This window comes from Engystomops pustulosus, chromosome 9 (genome assembly GCF_040894005.1).
Source record: "Engystomops pustulosus chromosome 9, aEngPut4.maternal, whole genome shotgun sequence".
NCBI classification, from domain to species: Eukaryota; Metazoa; Chordata; class Amphibia; order Anura; family Leptodactylidae; genus Engystomops; species Engystomops pustulosus.
Genome location: NC_092419.1, coordinates 104132572 through 104154734, shown reverse-complemented (window position 1 = coordinate 104154734; position 22163 = coordinate 104132572). Strand labels below are relative to the sequence as shown.

Sequence of the window (22163 nt, the reverse complement as noted above, 5' to 3'; positions counted from 1 at the left end):
ATATTCTTGTACATAGGGAGCAGTATTATAGTAGTTATATTCGTGTACATAGGGGGCAGTATTATAGTAGTTATATTCTTGTACATAGGGGGCAGTATTATAGTAGTTATATTCGTGTACATAGGGGGCAGTATTATAGTAGTTATATTCCTGTACATAGGGGGCAGTATTATAGTAGTTATATTCTTGTACATAGGGGACAGTATTATAGTAGTTATATTCCTGTACATAGGGGGCAGTATTATAGTAGTTATATTCTTGTACATAGGGGGCAGTATTATAGTAGTTATATTCCTGTACATAGGGGGCAGTATTATAGTAGTTATATTCTTGTACATAGGGGGCAGTATTATAGTAGTTATATTCTTGTACATAGGGGGCAGTATTATAGTAGTTATATTCCTGTACATAGGGGGCAGTATTATAGTAGTTATATTCTTGTACATATAGGGGCAGTATTATAGTAGTTATATTCTTGTACATAGGGGGCGGTATTATAGTAGTTATATTCTTGTACATAGGGGGCAGTATTATAGTAGTTATATTCTTGTACATAGGGGGCAGTATTATAGTAGTTATATTCCTGTACATAGGGGGCAGTATTATAGTAGTTATATTCTTGTACATATGGGGGCAGTATTATAGTAGTTATATTCTTGTACATAGGGGGCGGTATTATAGTAGTTATATTCTTGTACATAGGGGGCAGTATTATAGTAGTTATATTCTTGTACATAGGGGGCAGTATTATAGTAGTTATATTCCTGTACATAGGGGGCAGTATTATAGTAGTTATATTCTTGTACATAGGGGGCAGTATTATAGTAGTTATATTCCTGTACATAGGGGGCAGTATTATAGCAGTTATATCCCTGTACATAGGGGGCAGTATTATAGTAGTTATATTCCTGTACATAGAGGGCAGTATTATAGTAGTTATATTCTTGTACATAGGGGGCAGTATTATAGTAGTTTTATTCTTGTACATAGGGGCAGTATTATAGTAGTTATATTCTTGTACATAGGGGCAGTATTATAGTAGTTAAATTCCTGTACATAGGGGGCAGTATTATAGTAGTTATATTCTTGTATATAGGGGCAGTATTATAGTAGTTATATTCTTGTACATAGGGGGCAGTATTATAGTAGTTATATTCCTGTACATAGGGGGCAGTATTATAGTAGTTATATTCTTGTACATAGGGGCAGTATTATAGTAGTTAAATTCCTGTACATAGGGGGCAGTATTATAGTAGTTATATTCTTGTATATAGGGGCAGTATTATAGTAGTTATATTCCTGTACATAGGGAGCAGTATTATAGTAGTTATATTCCTGTACATAGGGGGCAGTATTATAGTAGGTATATTCTTGTACATAGGGGGCAGTATTATAGTAGTTATATTCCTGTACATAGGGGGCAGTATTATAGTAGTTATATTCCTGTACATAGGGAGCAGTATTATAGTAGTTATATTCCTGTACATAGGGGGCAGTATTATAGTAGTTATATTCCTGTACATAGGGGCAGTATTATAGTAGTTATACTCCTGTACATAGGGGGCAGTATTATAGTAGTTATATTCTTGTACATAGGGGGCAGTATTATAGTAGTTATATTCTTGTACATAGGGGGCAGTATTATAGTAGTTATATTCCTGTACATAGGGGGCAGTATTATAGTAGTTGTATTCCTGTACATAGGGGGCAGTATTATAGTAGTAATATTCTTGTACATAGGGGGCAGTATTATAGTAGTTATATTCCTGTACATAGGAGGCAGTATTATAGTAGTTATATTCTTGTACATAGGGGGCAGTATTATAGTAGTTATATTCTTGTACATAGGGGGCGGTATTATAGTAGTTATATTCTTGTACATAGGGGGCAGTATTATAGTAGTTATATTCTTGTACATAGGGGGCAGTATTATAGTAGTTATATTCCTGTACATAGGGGGCAGTATTATAGTAGTTATATTCTTGTACATATGGGGGCAGTATTATAGTAGTTATATTCTTGTACATAGGGGGCGGTATTATAGTAGTTATATTCTTGTACATAGGGGGCAGTATTATAGTAGTTATATTCTTGTACATAGGGGGCAGTATTATAGTAGTTATATTCCTGTACATAGGGGGCAGTATTATAGTAGTTATATTCTTGTACATAGGGGGCAGTATTATAGTAGTTATATTCCTGTACATAGGGGGCAGTATTATAGTAGTTATATTCCTGTACATAGGGGGCAGTATTATAGTAGTTATATTCTTGTACATAGGGGGCAGTATTATAGTAGTAATATTCTTGTACATAGGGGGCAGTATTATAGTAGTTGTATTCCTGTACATAGGGGGCAGTATTATAGTAGTAATATTCTTGTACATAGGGGGCAGTATTATAGTAGTTATATTCCTGTACATAGGGGGCAGTATTATAGTAGTAATATTCTTGTACATAGGGGGCAGTATTATAGTAGTTATATTCCTGTACATAGGGAGCAGTATTATAGTAGTTATATTCCTGTACATAGGGGGCAGTATTATAGTAGTTATATTCCTGTACATAGGGGGCAGTATTATAGTAGTTGTATTCCTGTACATAGGGGGCAGTATTATAGTAGTTATATTCTTGTACATAGGGGGCAGTATTATAGTAGTTATATTTTTGTACATAGGGGGCAGTATTATAGTAGTTATATTCTTGTACATAGGGGGCAGTATTATAGTAGTTATATTCTTGTACATAGGGGGCAGTATTATAGTAGTTATATTCTTGTATATAGGGGGCAGTATTATAGTAGTTATATTCTTGTACATAGGGGGCAGTATTATAGTAGTTATATTCTTGTACATAGGGAGCAGTATTATAGTAGTTATATTCGTGTACATAGGGGGCAGTATTATAGTAGTTATATTCTTGTACATAGGGGACAGTATTATAGTAGTTATATTCCTGTACATAGGGGGCAGTATTATAGTAGTTATATTCTTGTACATAGGGGGCAGTATTATAGTAGTTATATTCCTGTACATAGGGGGCAGTATTATAGTAGTTATATTCCTGTACATAGGGGGCAGTATTATAGTAGTTATATTCCTGTACATAGGGAGCAGTATTATAGTAGTTATATTCTTGTACATAGGGGGCAGTATTATAGTAGTTATATTCCTGTACATAGGGAGCAGTATTATAGTAGTTATATTCTTGTACATAGGGAGCAGTATTATAGTAGTTATATTCTTGTACATAGGGGGAAGTATTATAGTAGTTATATTCTTGTACATAGGGGGCAGTATTATAGTAGTTATATTCTTGTACATAGGGGGCAGTATTATAGTAGTTATATTCTTGTACATAGGGGGCAGTATTATAGTAGTTATAGAAACAAACAATGGCAAAAAGCAAAGGAAGGGAATCCAGCATTCAACATCCGGTAGATCCAAAGGAAAAAGACTCGCTGTTAAAACATGTCCAAAAATGTATTCTTCATATCCTTAAAAAACAGAGGAAAAATTCCAATAGTAGAACAACATGGGAGTAACATGAATGGTAATCGCACAGGACCGACCAAAAATACAGCGGTTACGCGTTTCGGACTATAATATGTTAGTCCTTAGTCATACCTAAGTTGCTGTGTCTCGCTCCAGACTTAAATGAGAGTGGATGCAGTATGCACAAGCGGACTTCCGGCGTGGGAGTGCCACACCCTGTAGGAGGTGTGCCCTTAGCTCGTTAGTGTGGATGGTAACACCCAAAAGGAAGATTTTGAACTTGAATGGAACAAAATTCTTTCATCCTGTTCTCTAAAATTAATGGAGTTGATAATACAAAATGAACAAGAACAGCTACAGTCTCTACAACTTGAAATTAACCAACTCCATGACCAACTTCAACCTTTTGTGGGATCAGACCAATATACCTTGCTACAATCGAAACTAAAAGTTAAGTTGGACACTCTTGAAACTCAAATCACTAAAACCAAAAAAGACAAGTTCAACAGAGATCTTGAAGATTATGCCACGAATCAAGTTTACCTAAAGTCATCTCAGTCCAGATATAAGTCCATTCTACGCCGCAAACCCAAACGCAGGAAGTCAAAGGCAAAGGTTACCTTCTCCTCCTCGGAATGTGAATCAGACCCAAACACTGACATATCTGACATAGAAACCAACCGCAATTCCAATGCAACAGAAACGTCAAAAAACGACAAAGTCAGGGCAAAGAAGCCTCTAAAAAATGTAGAAGAGCGGGCAGGAAACATTCCAAAAGAAATACCAGCAAAAACATATACAACTCGCCAGAACAAGAAATAAGTCACTCTCCACTGTACGACAACCACCGCTCTGCTTCTAATTCACTTTATTCCTTCCATGATGACATGTCTTCACAAAGCCAACTTTCCACTACATCTAGTGTGATCAATTTATCGGCCTGTACTCTCACCCGAGACCAGCTAAGAGTACTTAACAAGGGTCTGAGTTTTTCTCCCACGAACAACATGAATCTTTACCAAACCATTAAAGATGTAAATAGGTTCATACGGTTACTTACGGTAAAAAAACACTTTCATCAATCAGAAGCCTCGGTTACATCCACAACCCCTTGTAACACTGTTATGGCCGTTAATTCACGAGGACGAGAAAGATTCAGTCTCAAAAACACATTTCAAGAACAGGTCACTCTCACCAACCTATTGGAAATGGACACGGAAGAACCCGAATCTACTACCATCCTAAATACGTCACATGTGATAACCACCACCAATCCTTCGTTTTACCCTATTAACACCAGGTCTATAGAGATGGATCTTTTCCAAAAAAACGTGGAGGAAGACCTAAAAGTTCTTTGTAACAACACGCATTCTACATCTAATACCAGCAATTTAACAAAGCAAGAATACAAAGCTATCTCTCAATTAAAGAACAACCCTTACATTTATGTGCGCCCATCCGACAAGGGAGGCTCGGTGATTGTCCTGGATAAGGACTTATACCAACAAGAAGTGGAAAAGATGCTGAATGATGACACAGTATATTGCAAACTCACGGGGGATCCCACTTCCACTATCTCAAATAACTTACAAGTATTATTGGATGAAGGCTTAAAATTAGGTCTATTTGACAAGAAGACAGCCGAGTACCTTTTACCTCCAGATCCAGTCACTCCCTCCTTTTATGCCCTGCCCAAATCACATAAAGCTATGTTTCCACCGCCTTTCAGGCCCATAGTGTCCAGTACAGGATCTCTAAATGAAAGATTGGGCATATGGCTTGACAAACTTCTTCAACCGTTAGTATCTCGCCTACCTGGTTTTCTACAAGATTCCAAATCCGTACTTACAGCCATGGAGGACTTTGACTGGACGGAAACTTCTGGATGGCTTACGTGCGATGTCACCGCACTCTACACTTCAATTCCACATTCAAGAGCGACGGAAGCCCTGGAATACCATCTAAGAAAATTTAGTAACTATGACGTCATGCTACAAGACTTTATGCTTATGGTTTTGCTATTCCTACTATCTAATAACTTTTTCACATTCAATTCTAGCTTCTATATACAGAAATTAGGATGCCCGATGGGTGCCAGTTTTTCGCCGTCATTGGCGAATTTGTATATGGCTGTGTGGGAAGAGCATTATCTTTTCACTTCACTTAACCCTTTTCTACCCTGCATTGTTTGGTATGGCAGATATATAGACGACTGTCTCCTGGTCTGGAATTCGGACCAGGAGACGGTCGGGCTGTTTGTCGATTACATCAACAAAAATTCCTATAATCTCAAATTTACCTATGAATATCAACCTAACCAAATTTCTTTTCTTGACATTAACTTAATCGGGGACATTACAAGTGGCAAGGTCCAAACTACACTCTACCGCAAAAAAACATCTGGCAACACTATACTACATTCTTCCAGTTGCCATGCTCCACACACCATCAAAAATCTCCCCATAGGTGAATATGTGCGGGCTAGGAGATCTTGTACCACAGAAAAAACCTTTTTACAAGAAGCTCACACCATCACCACACTTTTACAAGCCAGAGGATACACCAAAAAGCTTTGTAACAGGGCATTTAATATAGTGAGGAGCAGACCCCGCTCATCTTTTCTGCAACCTAAAGGGTCCACACCGCAAAAAAGATCCAAAATCACTTTCACTACGGAGTATAGCACGCAGTTCTATGATATTATCAAAGTCCTTAAGAGACATCTACCTATATTAGAACATGACACTATACTCAGGGAAGTGCTATCCGAAGGGGTTGCCTTTGTTTCGTCCAGAGCCAGAACATTGGGCAATATTTTGTCCCCAAATACTTTTTCCACTAATACCGTAACTAAAACGTGGCTACAAACAAAAGGTAGTTACTGTTGCGGCGGGTCTAGATGCAACATCTGCAAATTCATTCCTAAAAAAACTTCTTTCGTTTCTGTAACTACTAATATTTCTTACCAGATTAAAACTTATATGAATTGTGAGACGTCGCATGTAGTCTATCTCATACACTGCACCAAATGTTCCCTCCAGTATGTGGGCTGTACGGTCAGAAAATTAAAAGACCGGATCAGCGAGCAAATCCTACCACTATCTCCAGCTCACGCAATCTATCTGGTATTTCAAGACATTATAAGGATAAACACGCCGGGGTCATGAGTGGAATGATAGTGACGGCCATTGAGCATGTCACACGCCCAAATAGAGGTGGCAACTGGAAAAAATTATTATTAATGCGAGAAGCTTTCTGGATTCTAAATCTGGACACTCGCTTTCCCAAGGGATTAAATCATAAACAGGATTTGTTATACATATATTGACATAATCATTTCTAATGCACAAATACTTGCATGCAATCGTTAACATTACCTGTTAACATTTTTGTAAACATTACCTGTTACCATTCACACTGATTGAATTAAACAGTATTTGTTATATATATATATATATATTGACATAATCATTTTAATGCACAAATACTTGTATGTAAACGTTAACATTACCGGTTAACATTTTTGTAAACATTACCCTTTATCATTCACACTGATTGAATCATAAACAGGATTTGTTATACATATATTGACATAATCATATCTAATGCACAAATACTTGCATGTAATCGTTTACATTACCTGTTAACATTTTTTGTAAACATCACCTGTTACCATCCACACTAACGAGCTAAGGGCACACCTCCTACAGGGTGTGGCACTCCCACGCCGGAAGTCCGCTTGTGCATACTGCATCCACTCTCATTTAAGTCTGGAGCGAGACACAGCAACTTAGGTATGACTAAGGACTAACATATTATAGTCCGAAACGCGTAACCGCTGTATTTTTGGTCGGTCCTGTGCGATTACCATTCATGTTACTCCCATGTTGTTCTACTATTGGAATTTTTCCTCTGTTTTTTAAGGATATGAAGAATAAATTTTTGGACATGTTTTAACAGCGAGTCTTTTTCCTTTGGATCTACCGGATGTTGAATGCTGGATTCCCTTCCTTTGCTTTTTGCCATTGTTTGTTTCTATATACCTGACCCTGGATTTCCGGACCAGCGTCACAGGGATTCCCTCTGCACCCGGCCGGATTACTCCACTTGCAAAATTGAAACCAACTGCGGGTGAGCCGTTACCGTAAACTTTTTTTCTTTGATTTATTGTAGTAGTTATATTCCTGTACATAGGGAGCAGTATTATAGTAGTTATATTCTTGTACATAGGGAGCAGTATTATAGTAGTTATATTCTTGTACATAGGGAGCAGTATTATAGTAGTTATATTCTTGTACATAGGGAGCAGTATTATAGTAGTTATATTCTTGTACATAGGGAGCAGTATTATAGTAGTTATATTCTTGTACATAGGGAGCAGTATTATAGTAGTTATATTCCTGTACATAGGGAGCAGTATTATAGTAGTTATATTCCTGTACATAGGGAGCAGTATTATAGTAGTTATATTCCTGTACATAGGGAGCAGTATTATAGTAGTTATATTCTTGTACATAGGGAGCAGTATTATAGTAGTTATATTCTTGTACATAGGGAGCAGTATTATAGTAGTTATATTCTTGTACATAGGGAGCAGTATTATAGTAGTTATATTCCTGTACATAGGGAGCAGTATTATAGTAGTTATATTCCTGTACATAGGGAGCAGTATTATAGTAGTTATATTCCTGTACATAGGGAGCAGTATTATAGTAGTTATATTCCTGTACATAGGGAGCAGTATTATAGTAGTTATATTCTTGTACATAGGGGGCAGTATTATAGTAGTTATATTCTTGTACATAGGGGGAAGTATTATAGTAGTTATAGTCTTGTACATAGGGAGCAGTATTATAGTAGTTATATTCTTGTACATAGGTGGGCAGTATTATAGTAGTTATATTCCTGTACATAGGGAGCAGTATTATAGTAGTTATATTCTTGTACATAGGGGGCAGTATTATAGTAGTTATATTCTTGTACATAGGGGGCAGTATTATAGTAGTTATATTCCTGTACATAGGGAGCAGTATTATAGTAGTTATATTCTTGTACATAGGGTGCAGTATTATAGTAGTTATATTCCTGTACATAGGGAGCAGTATTATAGTAGTTATATTCTTGTACATAGGGTGCAGTATTATAGTAGTTATATTCTTGTACATAGGGGGAAGTATTATAGTAGTTATATTCCTGTACATAGGGGGAAGTATTATAGTAGTTATAGTCTTGTACATAGGGAGCAGTATTATAGTAGTTATATTCTTGTACATAGGGGGCAGTATTATAGTAGTTATATTCTTGTACATAGGGGGCAGTATTATAGTAGTTATATTCCTGTACATAGGGAGCAGTATTATAGTAGTTATATTCTTGTACATAGGGTGCAGTATTATAGTAGTTATATTCCTGTACATAGGGAGCAGTATTATAGTAGTTATATTCTTGTACATAGGGTGCAGTATTATAGTAGTTATATTCTTGTACATAGGGGGAAGTATTATAGTAGTTATAGTCTTGTACATAGGGAGCAGTATTATAGTAGTTATATTCCTGTACATAGGGGCAGTATTATAGTAGTTATATTCCTGTACATAGGGAGCAGTATTATAGTAGTTATATTCCTGTACATAGGGAGCAGTATTATAGTAGTTATATTCCTGTACATAGGGAGCAGTATTATAGTAGTTATATTCTTGTACATAGGGGGCAGTATTATAGTAGTTATATTCCTGTACATAGGGGGCAGTATTATAGTAGTTATATTCTTGTACATAGGGGAAAGTATTATAGTAGTTATATTCTTGTACATAGGGGGCAGTATTATAGTAGTTATATTCTTGTACATAGGGGAAAGTATTATAGTAGTTATATTCTTGTACATAGGGGGCAGTATTATAGTAGTAATATTCTTGTACATAGGGGCAGTATAATAGTAGTTATATTCTTGTACATAGGGGGCAGTATTATAGTAGTTATATTCCTGTACATAGGGGGCAGTATTATAGTAGTTATATTCCTGTACATAGGGGGCAGTATTATAGTAGTTATATTCCTGTACATAGGGGGCAGTATTATAGTAGTTATATTCTTGTACATAGGGGGCAGTATTATAGTAGTTATATTCCTGTACATAGGGGGCAGTATTATAGTAGTTATATTCTTGTACATAGGGGGCAGTATTATAGTAGTTATATTCTTGTACATAGGGGGCAGTATTATAGTAGTTATATTCCTGTACATAGGGGGCAGTATTATAGTAGTTATATTCCTGTACATAGGGGGCAGTATTATAGTAGTTATATTCTTGTACATAGGGGGCAGTATTATAGTAGTTATATTCCTGTACATAGGGGGCAGTATTATTGTAGTTATATTCCTGTACATAGGGGGCAGTATTATAGTAGTTATATTCTTGTACATAGGGGGCGGTATTATAGTAGTTATATTCCTGTACATAGGGGGCAGTATTATAGTAGTTATATTCTTGTACATAGGGGGCAGTATTATAGTAGTTATATTCCTGTACATAGGGGGCAGTATTATAGTAGTTATATTCTTGTACATAGGGGGCAGTATTATAGTAGTTATATTCTTGTACATAGGGGGCGGTATTATAGTAGTTATATTCCTGTACATAGGGGGCAGTATTATAGTAGTTATATTCTTGTACATAGGGGGTACTATTATAGTAGTTATATTCTTGTACATAGGGGGCAGTATTATAGTAGTTATATTCTTGTACATAGGGGGCAGTATTATAGTAGTTGTATTCCTGTACATAGGGGGCAGTATTATAGTAGTTATATTCTTGTACATAGGGGGCAGTATTATAGTAGTTATATTCTTGTACATAGGGGGCAGTATTATAGTAGTTATATTCTTGTACATAGGGGGCAGTATTATAGTAGTTATATTCTTGTACATAGGGGGCAGTATTATAGTAGTTATATTCTTGTACATAGGGGGCAGTATTATAGTAGTTATATTCTTGTACATAGGGGGCAGTATTATAGTAGTTATATTCTTGTACATAGGGGGCAGTATTATAGTAGTTATATTCTTGTACATAGGGGGCAGTATTATAGTAGTTATATTCCTGTACATAGGGAGCAGTATTATAGTAGTTATATTCCTGTACATAGGGGGCAGTATTATAGTAGTTATATTCTTGTACATAGGGGCAGTATTATAGTAGTTATATTCTTGTACATAGGGGGCAGTATTATAGTAGTTATACTCTTGTCCTTAGAGGGCAGTATGTAATCTAATCCTTCTGGATATGACAGTCAGAGTGAATGTGGTTGATATTATCTGGGGAAACGTGCAGTGATATACAGAGATCTACAGATAAACATCTGTTTTACATCAGTGGTTTCTGAGATCAGATTTCCAAGCTTAATCTTTGACCTGTAACCTCTGTGTGTGTGCAGGACATAACATGGAGGGTACAGAATGCGCACTGTTGCTTGGGTCTGGGGGTCAGTACAGGACACCAGACCTCTTACAAGGTGTTATTCATGAGCTGCGGAGCTGTGGTTGGCTGCAGACAGATATTAGCTCTGTGACTCACCATCTCCTTGTGGTTGGGGTAGTACGTTTGCTCAATCAGAGGGAATTCCTCGGGCCCAAGCTTCCTCTGTAGACGGACCAGCTGAGAAAACTGTAAGATGAAGATACAATCAATGTTATGGAACGACGGGTCAGGTAAATGGTTACAATGAATAGAGAAATACGTCTCCTTGCGGCAGCATCACAATAGCGTTACAAAGTGCTGCAGTTTTCTTACTGGCCACTAGATGTCGGCAGAGGAGACTACACTGGTGGCAACCTGTTTTACTGCCTGCTGTAAAGGCAGAGCACCATGGGCTCTGGAGGTGTTAGGGTTAATGTACCGGTACTCACCACCCAGGGCTTGTCACAGAAGTTATACACCGAGTGCAGAGAGTTTAGGCTGGGGACGCCGGCGTACTGCAGGCCGATCACCAAACTACGGAAGTCTCCGTTCCTCGCCATGCTGAAGGCGTGCTGGCGGATGAGGACAAAGTCTGGCTTCAGGGACCTACGAGACCAATAAGGGACAAAAACCCACAAGTCAGAATAATATCTTAAGTATGAGTCTCTCTGGCTGCCATTTCCCACTCCGAAGGAGCTATCACCCATCTTTCCTAAGGCCCTGATTGGCAATCCTGTCTAGCAATGGATAAACCAGAGAGGTAAGGCCCCGTAGGCAGCCTCACCCACTATCACTATACCCATGATACCAGCCTCATCCACTATCACTATACCCACTATACCAGCCTCACCCACTATCACTATACCCACTATACCAGCCTCACCCACTATCACTATACCCACTATACCAGCCTCATCCACTATCACTATACCCACTATACCAGCCTCATCCACTATCACTGTACCCACTATACCAGCCTCACCCACTATCACTATACCCACTATACCAGCCTCACCCACTATCACTATACCCACTATACCAGCCTCATCCACTATCACTATACCCACTATACCAGCCTCACCCACTATCACTATGCCCATGATACCAGCCTCACCCACTATCACTATACCCATGATACCAGCCTCATCCACTATCACTGTACCCACTATACCAGCCTCACCCACTATCACTATACCCACTATACCAGCCTCACCCACTATCACTATACCCACTATACCAGCCTCATCCACTATCACTATACCCACTATACCAGCCTCATCCACTATCACTATACCCATGATACCAGCCTCACCCACTATCACTATACCCACTATACCAGCCTCACCCACTATCACTATACCCACTATACCAGCCTCACCCACTATCACTACACCCACTATACCAGCCTCATCCACTATCACTATACCCATGATACCAGCCTCACCCACTATCACTATACCCATGACACCAGCCTCATCCACTATCACTATACCCATGATACCAGCCTCACCCACTATCACTATACCCACTATACCAGCCTCACCCACTATCACTATACCCACTATACCAGCCTCACCCACTATCACTATACTCATGATACCAGCCTCATCCACTATCACTATACCCACTATACCAGCCTCATCCACTATCACTATACCCATGATACCAGCCTCACCCACTATCACTATACCCACTATACCAGCCTCATCCACTATCACTATACCCATGATACCAGCCTCATCCACTATCACTATACCCATGATACCAGCCTCACCCACTATCACTATACCCACTATACCAGCCTCATCCACTATCACTATACCCATGATACCAGCCTCATCCACTATCACTATACCCATGATACCAGCCTCACCCACTATCACTATACCCACTATACCAGCCTCACCCACTATCACTATACCCACTATACCAGCCTCATCCACTATCACTATACCCACTATACCAGCCTCATCCACTATCACTATACCCATGATACCAGCCTCACCCACTATCACTATACCCACTATACCAGCCTCACCCACTATCACTATACCCATGATACCAGCCTCATCCACTATCACTATACCGCCTCATCCACTATCACTATACCCACTATACCAGTCTCACCCACTATCACTATACCCATGATACCAGCCTCATCCACTATCACTATACCCATGAAACCAGCCTCATCCACTATCACTATACCCATGATACCAGCCTCACCCACTATCACTATACCCACTATACCAGCCTCACCCACTATCACTATACCCACTATACCAGCCTCACCCACTATCACTATACCCACTATACCAGCCTCATCCACTATCACTATACCCATGAAACCAGCCTCATCCACTATCACTATACCCATGATACCAGCCTCATCCACTATCACTATACCCACTATACCAGCCTCACCCACTATCACTATACCCATGATACCAGCCTCCCCCACTATCACTATACCCACTATACCAGCCTCATCCACTATCACTATACCCACTATACCAGCCTCACCCACTATCACTATACCCACTATACCAGCCTCACCCACTATCACTATACCAGCCTCACCCACTATCACTATACCCACTATACCAGCCTCACCCACTATCACTATACCCACTATACCAGCCTCACCCACTATCACTATACCCACTATACCAGCCTCACCCACTATCACTATACCCATGATACCAGCCTCACCCACTATCACTATACCCATGATACCAGCCTCCCCCACTATCACTATACCCACTATACCAGCCTCACCCACTAACACTATACACATGATACCAGCCTCATCCACTATCACTATACCCATGATACCAGCCTCATCCACTATCACTATACCCACTATACCAGCCTCATCCACTATCACTATACCCACTATACCAGCCTCACCCACTATCACTATACCCACTATACCAGCCTCACCCACTAACACTATACCCATGATACCAGCCTCATCCACTATCACTATACCCACTAAACCAGCCTCATCCACTATCACTATACCCACTATACCAGCCTCACCCACTATCACTATACCCACTATACCGGCCTCACCCACTATCACTATACCCATGATACCAGCCTCACCCACTATCACTATACCCACTATACCAGCCTCAACCACTATCACTATACCCATGATACCAGCCTCACCCACTATCACTATACCCATGATACCAGCCTCACCCACTATCACTATACCCATGATACCAGCCTCACCCACTATCACTATACCCACTATACCAGCCTCACCCACTATCACTATACCCACTATACCAGCCTCACCCACTATCACTATACCCACTATACCAGCCTCACCCACTATCACTATACCCATGATACCAGCCTCATCCACTATCACTATACCCACTATACCAGCCTCATCCACTATCACTATACCCATGATACCAGCCTCACCCACTATCACTATACCCATGATACCAGCCTCACCCACTATCACTATACCCATGATACCAGCCTCCCCCACTATCACTATACCCACTATACCAGCCTCACCCACTAACACTATACCCATGATACCAGCCTCATCCACTATCACTATACCCATGATACCAGCCTCATCCACTATCACTATACCAGCCTCATCCACTATCACTATACCCACTATACCAGTCTCACCCACTATCACTATACCCACTATACCAGCCTCACCCACTAACACTATACCCATGATACCAGCCTCATCCACTATCACTATACCCATGAAACCAGCCTCATCCACTATCACTATACCAGCCTCACCCACTATCACTATACCAGCCTTCCCAACTATCACTATACCCACTATACCAGCCTTCCCAACTATCACTATACCCACTATACCAGCCTCACCCACTATCACTATACCCACTATACCAGCCTCACCCACTATCACTATACCCATGATACCAGCCTCACCCACTATCACTATACCCACTATACCAGCCTCACCCACTATCACTATACCCACTATACCAGCCTCACCCACTATCACTATACCAGCCTCACCCAATATCACTATACCCACTATACCAGCCTCATCCACTATCACTATACCCACTATACCAGCCTCACCCACTATCACTATACCCACTATACCAGCCTCACCCACTATCACTATACCCACTATACCAGCCTCACCCACTATCACTATACCCACTATACCAGCCTCATCCACTATCACTATACCCACTATACCAGCCTCATCCACTATCACTATACCCACTATACCAGCCTCACCCACTATCACTATACCCACTATACCAGCCTCACCCACTATCACTATAACCACTATACCAGCCTCATCCACTATCACTATACCCATGATACCAGCCTCATCCACTATCACTATACCCATGATACCAGCCTCACCCACTATCACTATACCCATGACACCAGCCTCATCCACTATCACTATACCCACTATACCAGCCTCACCCACTATCACTATACCCACTATACCAGCCTCATCCACTATCACTATACCCACTATACCAGCCTCATCCATTATCACTATACCCACTATACCAGCCTCACCCACTATCACTATACCCATGATACCAGCCTCATCCACTCTCACTATACCCACTATACCAGCCTCATCCACTATCACTATACCCACTATACCAGCCTCACCCACTATCACTATACCCACTATACCGGCCTCACCCACTATCACTATACCCATGATACCAGCCTCACCCACTATCACTATACCCACTATACCAGCCTCAACCACTATCACTATACCCATGATACCAGCCTCACCCACTATCACTATACCCACTATACCAGCCTCATCCACTATCACTATACCCATGATACCAGCCTCATCCACTATCACTATACCCATGATACCAGCCTCATCCACTATCACTATACCCATGATACCAGCCTCACCCACTATCACTATACCCACTATACCAGCCTCACCCACTATCACTATACCCACTATACCAGCCTCATCCACTATCACTATACCCACTATACCAGCCTCACCCACTATCACTATACCCACTATACCAGCCTCACCCACTATCACTATACCAGCCTCACCCAATATCACTATACCCACTATACCAGCCTCACCCACTATCACTATACCCATGATACCAGCCTCATCCACTATCACTATACCCATGATACCAGCCTCATCCACTATCACTATACCCATGATACCAGCCTGATCCACTATCACTATACCCATGATACCAGCCTCATCCACTATCACTATACCCATGATACCAGCCTCACCCACTATCACTATACCCATGATACCAGCCTCATCCACTATCACTATACCCATGATACCAGCCTCACCCACTATCACTATACCCACTATACCAGCCTCACCCACTATCACTATACCCACTATACCAGCCTCATCCACTATCACTATACCCACTATACCAGCCTCATCCACTATCACTATACCCATGATACCAGCCTCACCCACTATCACTATACCCACTATACCAGCCTCACCCACTATCACTATACCCACTATACCAGCCTCACCCACTATCACTATACCCACTATACCAGCCTCACCCACTATCACTATACCCACTATACCAGCCTCACCCACTATCACTATAACCACTATACCAGCCTCATCCACTATCACTATACCCATGATACCAGCCTCATCCACTATCACTATACCCACTATACCAGCCTCACCCACTATCACTATACCCATGATACCAGCCTCATCCACTATCACTATACCCACTATACCAGCCTCACCCACTATCACTATACCCACTATACCAGCCTCATCCACTATCACTATACCCACTATACCAGCCTCACCCACTATCACTATACCCATGATACCAGCCTCATCCACTATCACTATACCCACTATACCAGCCTCACCCACTATCACTATACCCACTATACCAGCCTCACCCACTATCACTATACCCACTATACCAGCCTCACCCACTATCACTATACCCACTATACCAGCCTCACCCACTATCACTATAACCACTATACCAGCCTCATCCACTATCACTATACCCATGATACCAGCCTCATCCACTATCACTATACCCACTATACCAGCCTCACCCACTATCACTATACCCATGATACCAGCCTCATCCACTATCACTATACCCACTATACCAGCCTCACCCACTATCACTATACCCACTATACCAGCCTCACCCACTATCACTATACCCATGATACCAGCCTCATCCACTATCACTATACCCACTATACCAGCCTCATCCACTATCACTATACCCATGATACCAGCCTCACCCACTATCACTATACCCATGATACCAGCCTCACCCACTATCACTATACCCATGATACCAGCCTCCCCCACTATCACTATACCCATGATACCAGCCTCCCCCACTATCACTATACCCACTATACCAGCCTCACCCACTATCACTATACCCATGATACCAGCCTCATCCACTATCACTATACCCATGATACCAGCCTCAACCACTATCACTATACCCATGATACCAGCCTCATCCACTATCACTATACCCATGATACCAGCCTCATCCACTATCACTATACCCATGATACCAGCCTCATCCACTATCACTATACCCATGATACCAGCCTCATCCACTATCACTATACCCATGATACCAGCCTCACCCACTATCACTATACCGGCCTCACCCACTATCACTATACCCATGATACCAGCCTCACCCACTATCACTATACCCACTATACCAGCCTCATCCACTATCACGATACCCATGATACCAGCCTCATCCACTATCACTATACCCATGATACCAGCCTCATCCACTATCACTATACCCATGATACCAGCCTCACCCACTATCACTATACCCACTATACCAGCCTCACCCACTTTCACTATACCCACTATACCAGCCTCACCCACTATCACTATACCAGCCTCACCCACTATCACTATACCCACTATACCAGCCTCACCCACTATCACTATACCAGCCTCACCCACTATCACTATACCCATGATACCAGCCTCATCCACTATCACTATACCCACTATACCAGCCTCATCCACTATCACTATACCCATGATACCAGCCTCATCCACTATCACTATACCCACTATACCAGCCTCACCCACTATCACTATACCCATGATACCAGCCTCATCCACTATCACTATACCCATGATACCAGCCTCATCCACTATCACTATACCCATGATACCAGCCTCATCCACTATCACTATACCCATGATACCAGCCTCATCCACTATCACTATACCCATGATACCAGCCTCATCCACTATCACTATACCCATGATACCAGCCTCACCCACTATCACTATACCCATGATACCAGCCTCACCCACTATCACTATACCCATGATACCAGCCTCACCCACTATCACTATACCCATGATACCAGCCTCACCCACTATCACTATACCCACGATACCAGCCTCACCCACTATCACTATACCCACTATACCAGCCTCACCCACTATCACTATGCCCATGATACCAGCCTCATCCACTATCACTTGTTGCAGTACTCCATGCTCTCCACATGGGGGCACTGTGCACAGTAGCAGCAGCTGGAGCTGTAATTAGACTCTCCCATGTAATGAGTGATGAGGGATGTGAGCGCTGCTCCTGTGTGTGAATGACACCCTGTACCTAAGTCCCAGCCAGTATGGGGGGGCTTTCCATACTGACCTATATAGCATGTTCTATGCACTGCTGGGGCCCCCAAAAGTGGTCACCGCTCTCAGCTCCAGTACTGAGACCCCAATTATATACCCACCAGAGCAGGAGGAGGTGAGATGTGAGAGCCCGCAGGTACCCAGATACCCATTATATACTCACCAGAGCCGGAGAAGGGGAGATGTGAGAGATCCCGCAGGTACCCAGATACCCATTATATACCCACCAGAGCAGGAGGAGATGAGATGTGAGAGCCCGCAGGTACCAGGATACCCATTATATACCCACCAGAGCAGGAGGAGATGAGATGTGAGAGCCCGCAGGTACCAGGATACCCATTATATACCCACCAGAGCAGGAGGAGGTGAGATGTGAGAGCCCGCAGGTACCAGGATACCCATTATATACCCACCAGAGCAGGAGGAGGTGAGATGTGAGAGCCCGCAGGTACCAGGATACCCATTATATACCAACCAGAGCAGGAGGTGTGAGATGTGAGAGCCTGCAGGTACCAGGATACCCATTATATACCCACCAGAGCAGGAGGAGGTGAGATGTGAGAGAACCTGCAGGTCCCAGGATACCCATTATATACCCACCAGAGCAGGAGGGGTGAGATGTGAGAGCCTGCAGGTACCAGGATACCCATTATATACCCACCAGAGCAGGAGGAGGTGAGATGTGAGAGCCCGCAGGTACCAGGATACCCATTATATACCCACCAGAGCAGGAGGGGTGAGATGTGAGAGCCTGCAGGTACCAGGATACCCATTATATACCCACCAGAGCAGGAGGAGGTGAGATGTGAGAGAACCTGCAGGTACCAGGATACCCATTATATACCCACCAGAGCAGGAGGGGTGAGATGTGAGAGCCTGCAGGTACCAGGATACCCATTATATACCCACCAGAGCAGGAGGGGTGAGATGTGAGAAAGCAGGTACCAGGATACCCATTATATACCCACCAGAGCAGGGGGGGTGAGATGTGAGAGCCCGCAGGTACCCAGATACCCATTATATACCCACCAGAGCAGGAGGGGTGAGATGTGAGAGCCCGCAGGTACCCAGATACCCATTATATACCCACCAGAGCAGGAGGGGTGAGATGTGAGAGCCCGCAGGTACCCAGATACCCATTATATACCCACCAGAGCAGGAGGGGTGAGATGTGAGAGCCTGCAGGTACCAGGATACCCATTATATACCCACCAGAGCAGGAGGGGTGAGATGTGAGAAAGCAGGTACCAGGATACCCATTATATACCCACCAGAGCAGGAGGGGTGAGATGTGAGAGCCCGCAGGTACCCAGATACCCATTATATACCCACCAGAGCAGGAGGGGTGAGATGTGAGAGCCCGCAGGTACCCAGATACCCATTATATACCCACCAGAGCAGGAGGGGTGAGATGTGAGAGCCCGCAGGTACCCAGATACCCATTATATACCCACCAGAGCAGGAGGGGTGAGATGTGAGAGAGCCCGCAGGTACCAGGATACCCATTATATACCCACCAGAGCAGGAGGAGGGGTGATTGTCAGCCACAGGGCCCCTGTCACAATCAGAGGAGGTCTCACAGGTGGGACCTCCATCAATATAAAAGTGATGGCAGATTCTAGCTATGTAGAAGGTTGGAATATGTCTTTTATGATATGGGGTATAAGGGCTACAAGAGCACAGGTAGTATAGGATTTCATGGGGTACAGGGGCACATGGGGTACAGGAGCACAGGTAGTATAGGATTTCATGGGGTACAGGGGCACATGGGGTACAGGAGCACAGGTAGTATAGGATTTCATGGGGTACAGGGGCACATGGGGTACAGGAGCACAGGTAGTATAGGATTTCATGGGGTACAGGGGCACATGGGGTATAAGGGCACAAGGGATACAGCATTATATGGGGTACAGGAGCACAGGGGGTATAGGATTTCATGGGATATAGGCGCACATGGAGTATAAGGGCACAAGGGGTACAGCATTACATGGGGTATAGGGGCACAAGGGGTACAGCATTACATGGGGTATAGGCACACATGGAGTATAAGGGCACAAGGGGTACAGCATTACATGGGGTATAGGGGCACAAGGGGTACAGCATTACATGGGGTATAGGGGCACACTGAGTATAAGATTTCATGGGGTAAAGGAGCACATGGTTCCCTTTAAAGACATTTTCTAATCCTATTTACTGCCAGGATCTGCTATTGGCCATTCCCGCAGCCCAGATTTACCCCTATCACAGGACCCGCCACTGCCCATAAAGCGATGCCCCATATGTATATAGGGCGAGCAGTACAAGAGAGGGAGACGCACCTGACCACCTTCACTCCATTCCTCATCACCTCCAGGTCCACAGAGAAGGTCCCGTTAGAGTGGGCCACCAGGTTCAGATCAGAGAACTCTGCCTGTGAATATAATAGGACAATGTACATGGATGATGAGGGTTGTATTACTGGAAAGACCTTGCATTACAGTTATGTGCATCAGTATGGACGACTACTAAATACTGAGTGTAAAAAAATATATTATTTTTTGCGTCCCGCTGAGGATCCGACGTGGCAGGAACGAGCGATGTTTCATCTCCGGCTTTAAACCGTGTTTTATGGATCCTTTATAGAAACAGATATTTCAGCCCGTAAAACGCTGCAGCGCGGTCCCACAAGAGCTGGTAATGGCTGCTGGCGGGCATGAATAATAGCAAGGACGGGAGCCATGCCAGCGCTAGTGATGGAGGGAGCACGTAGCACAATACCTACCCACCCCCCAAATGTCCAGGAGACTCTCAGGAATAGAGGGATCCCCTTATCCATGTGTCTAAGTTTTCCTCTATTCCCAGTCCAATACAGGGAGCCGGGAATGGGTGACAACGAGACAAGTGCAGCAACAATGAGGGGGGAGTAGCTGGACTTATGGTCTGAGCTCCATATATATGGTCTGGGGGTTGTATACCGGAGGCTCTGGTCTGGGGTCTGTATACAGGAGGTTCTGGTCTGGGGTCTGTATACAGGAGGTTCTGCTCTGGGGTCTGTATACAGGAGGTTCTGCTCTGGGGTCTGTATACAGGAGGTTCTGCTCTGGGGTCTGTATACAGGAGGTTCTGCTCTGGGGTCTGTATAGGGGAGGCTCTGGTCTGTATACGGGAAGTTCTGTTCTGGGGCTTGTATACGGGAGGTTCTGGTCTGGGGTCTGTATACAGGAGGTTCTGGTCTGGGGTCTGTATACAGGAGGTTCTGGCCTGGGGTCTGTATACATGAGGTTCTGGTCTGGGGTCTGTATACAGGAGGTTCTGGTCTGGGGTCTGTATACAGGAGGTTCTGGTCTGGGGTCTGTATACAGGAGGTTCTGGTCTGGGGTCTGTATACAGGAGGTTCTGGTCTGGGGTCTGTATACAGGAGGTTCTGGTCTGGGGTCTGTATACAGGAGGTTCTGCTCTGGGGTCTGTATACAGGAGGTTCTGCTCTGGGGTCTGTATACAGGAGGTTCTGCTCTGGGGTCTGTATACAGGAGGTTCT

The 22163-nt window shown here is 42.8% G+C and overlaps 1 protein-coding gene across 4 annotated transcripts in view; it reads right to left on the bottom strand.

Annotated features, from left to right (window-relative positions):
- Positions 1-22163, bottom strand: part of SYN1 (synapsin I) — a 76718-nt gene that overhangs the window by 37031 nt on the left and 17524 nt on the right. For all 4 annotated transcript variants that reach the window (XM_072125123.1, XM_072125120.1, XM_072125121.1 and 1 more), the window contains exons 3-5: positions 20965-21056; positions 11400-11556; positions 11068-11157 (exon numbers count right to left, since the gene is read on the bottom strand). In XM_072125123.1, coding sequence (XP_071981224.1) covers positions 11068-11157; positions 11400-11556; positions 20965-21056 — 339 coding nt within the window. The remainder of the gene's footprint in view (positions 1-11067; positions 11158-11399; positions 11557-20964; positions 21057-22163) is intronic.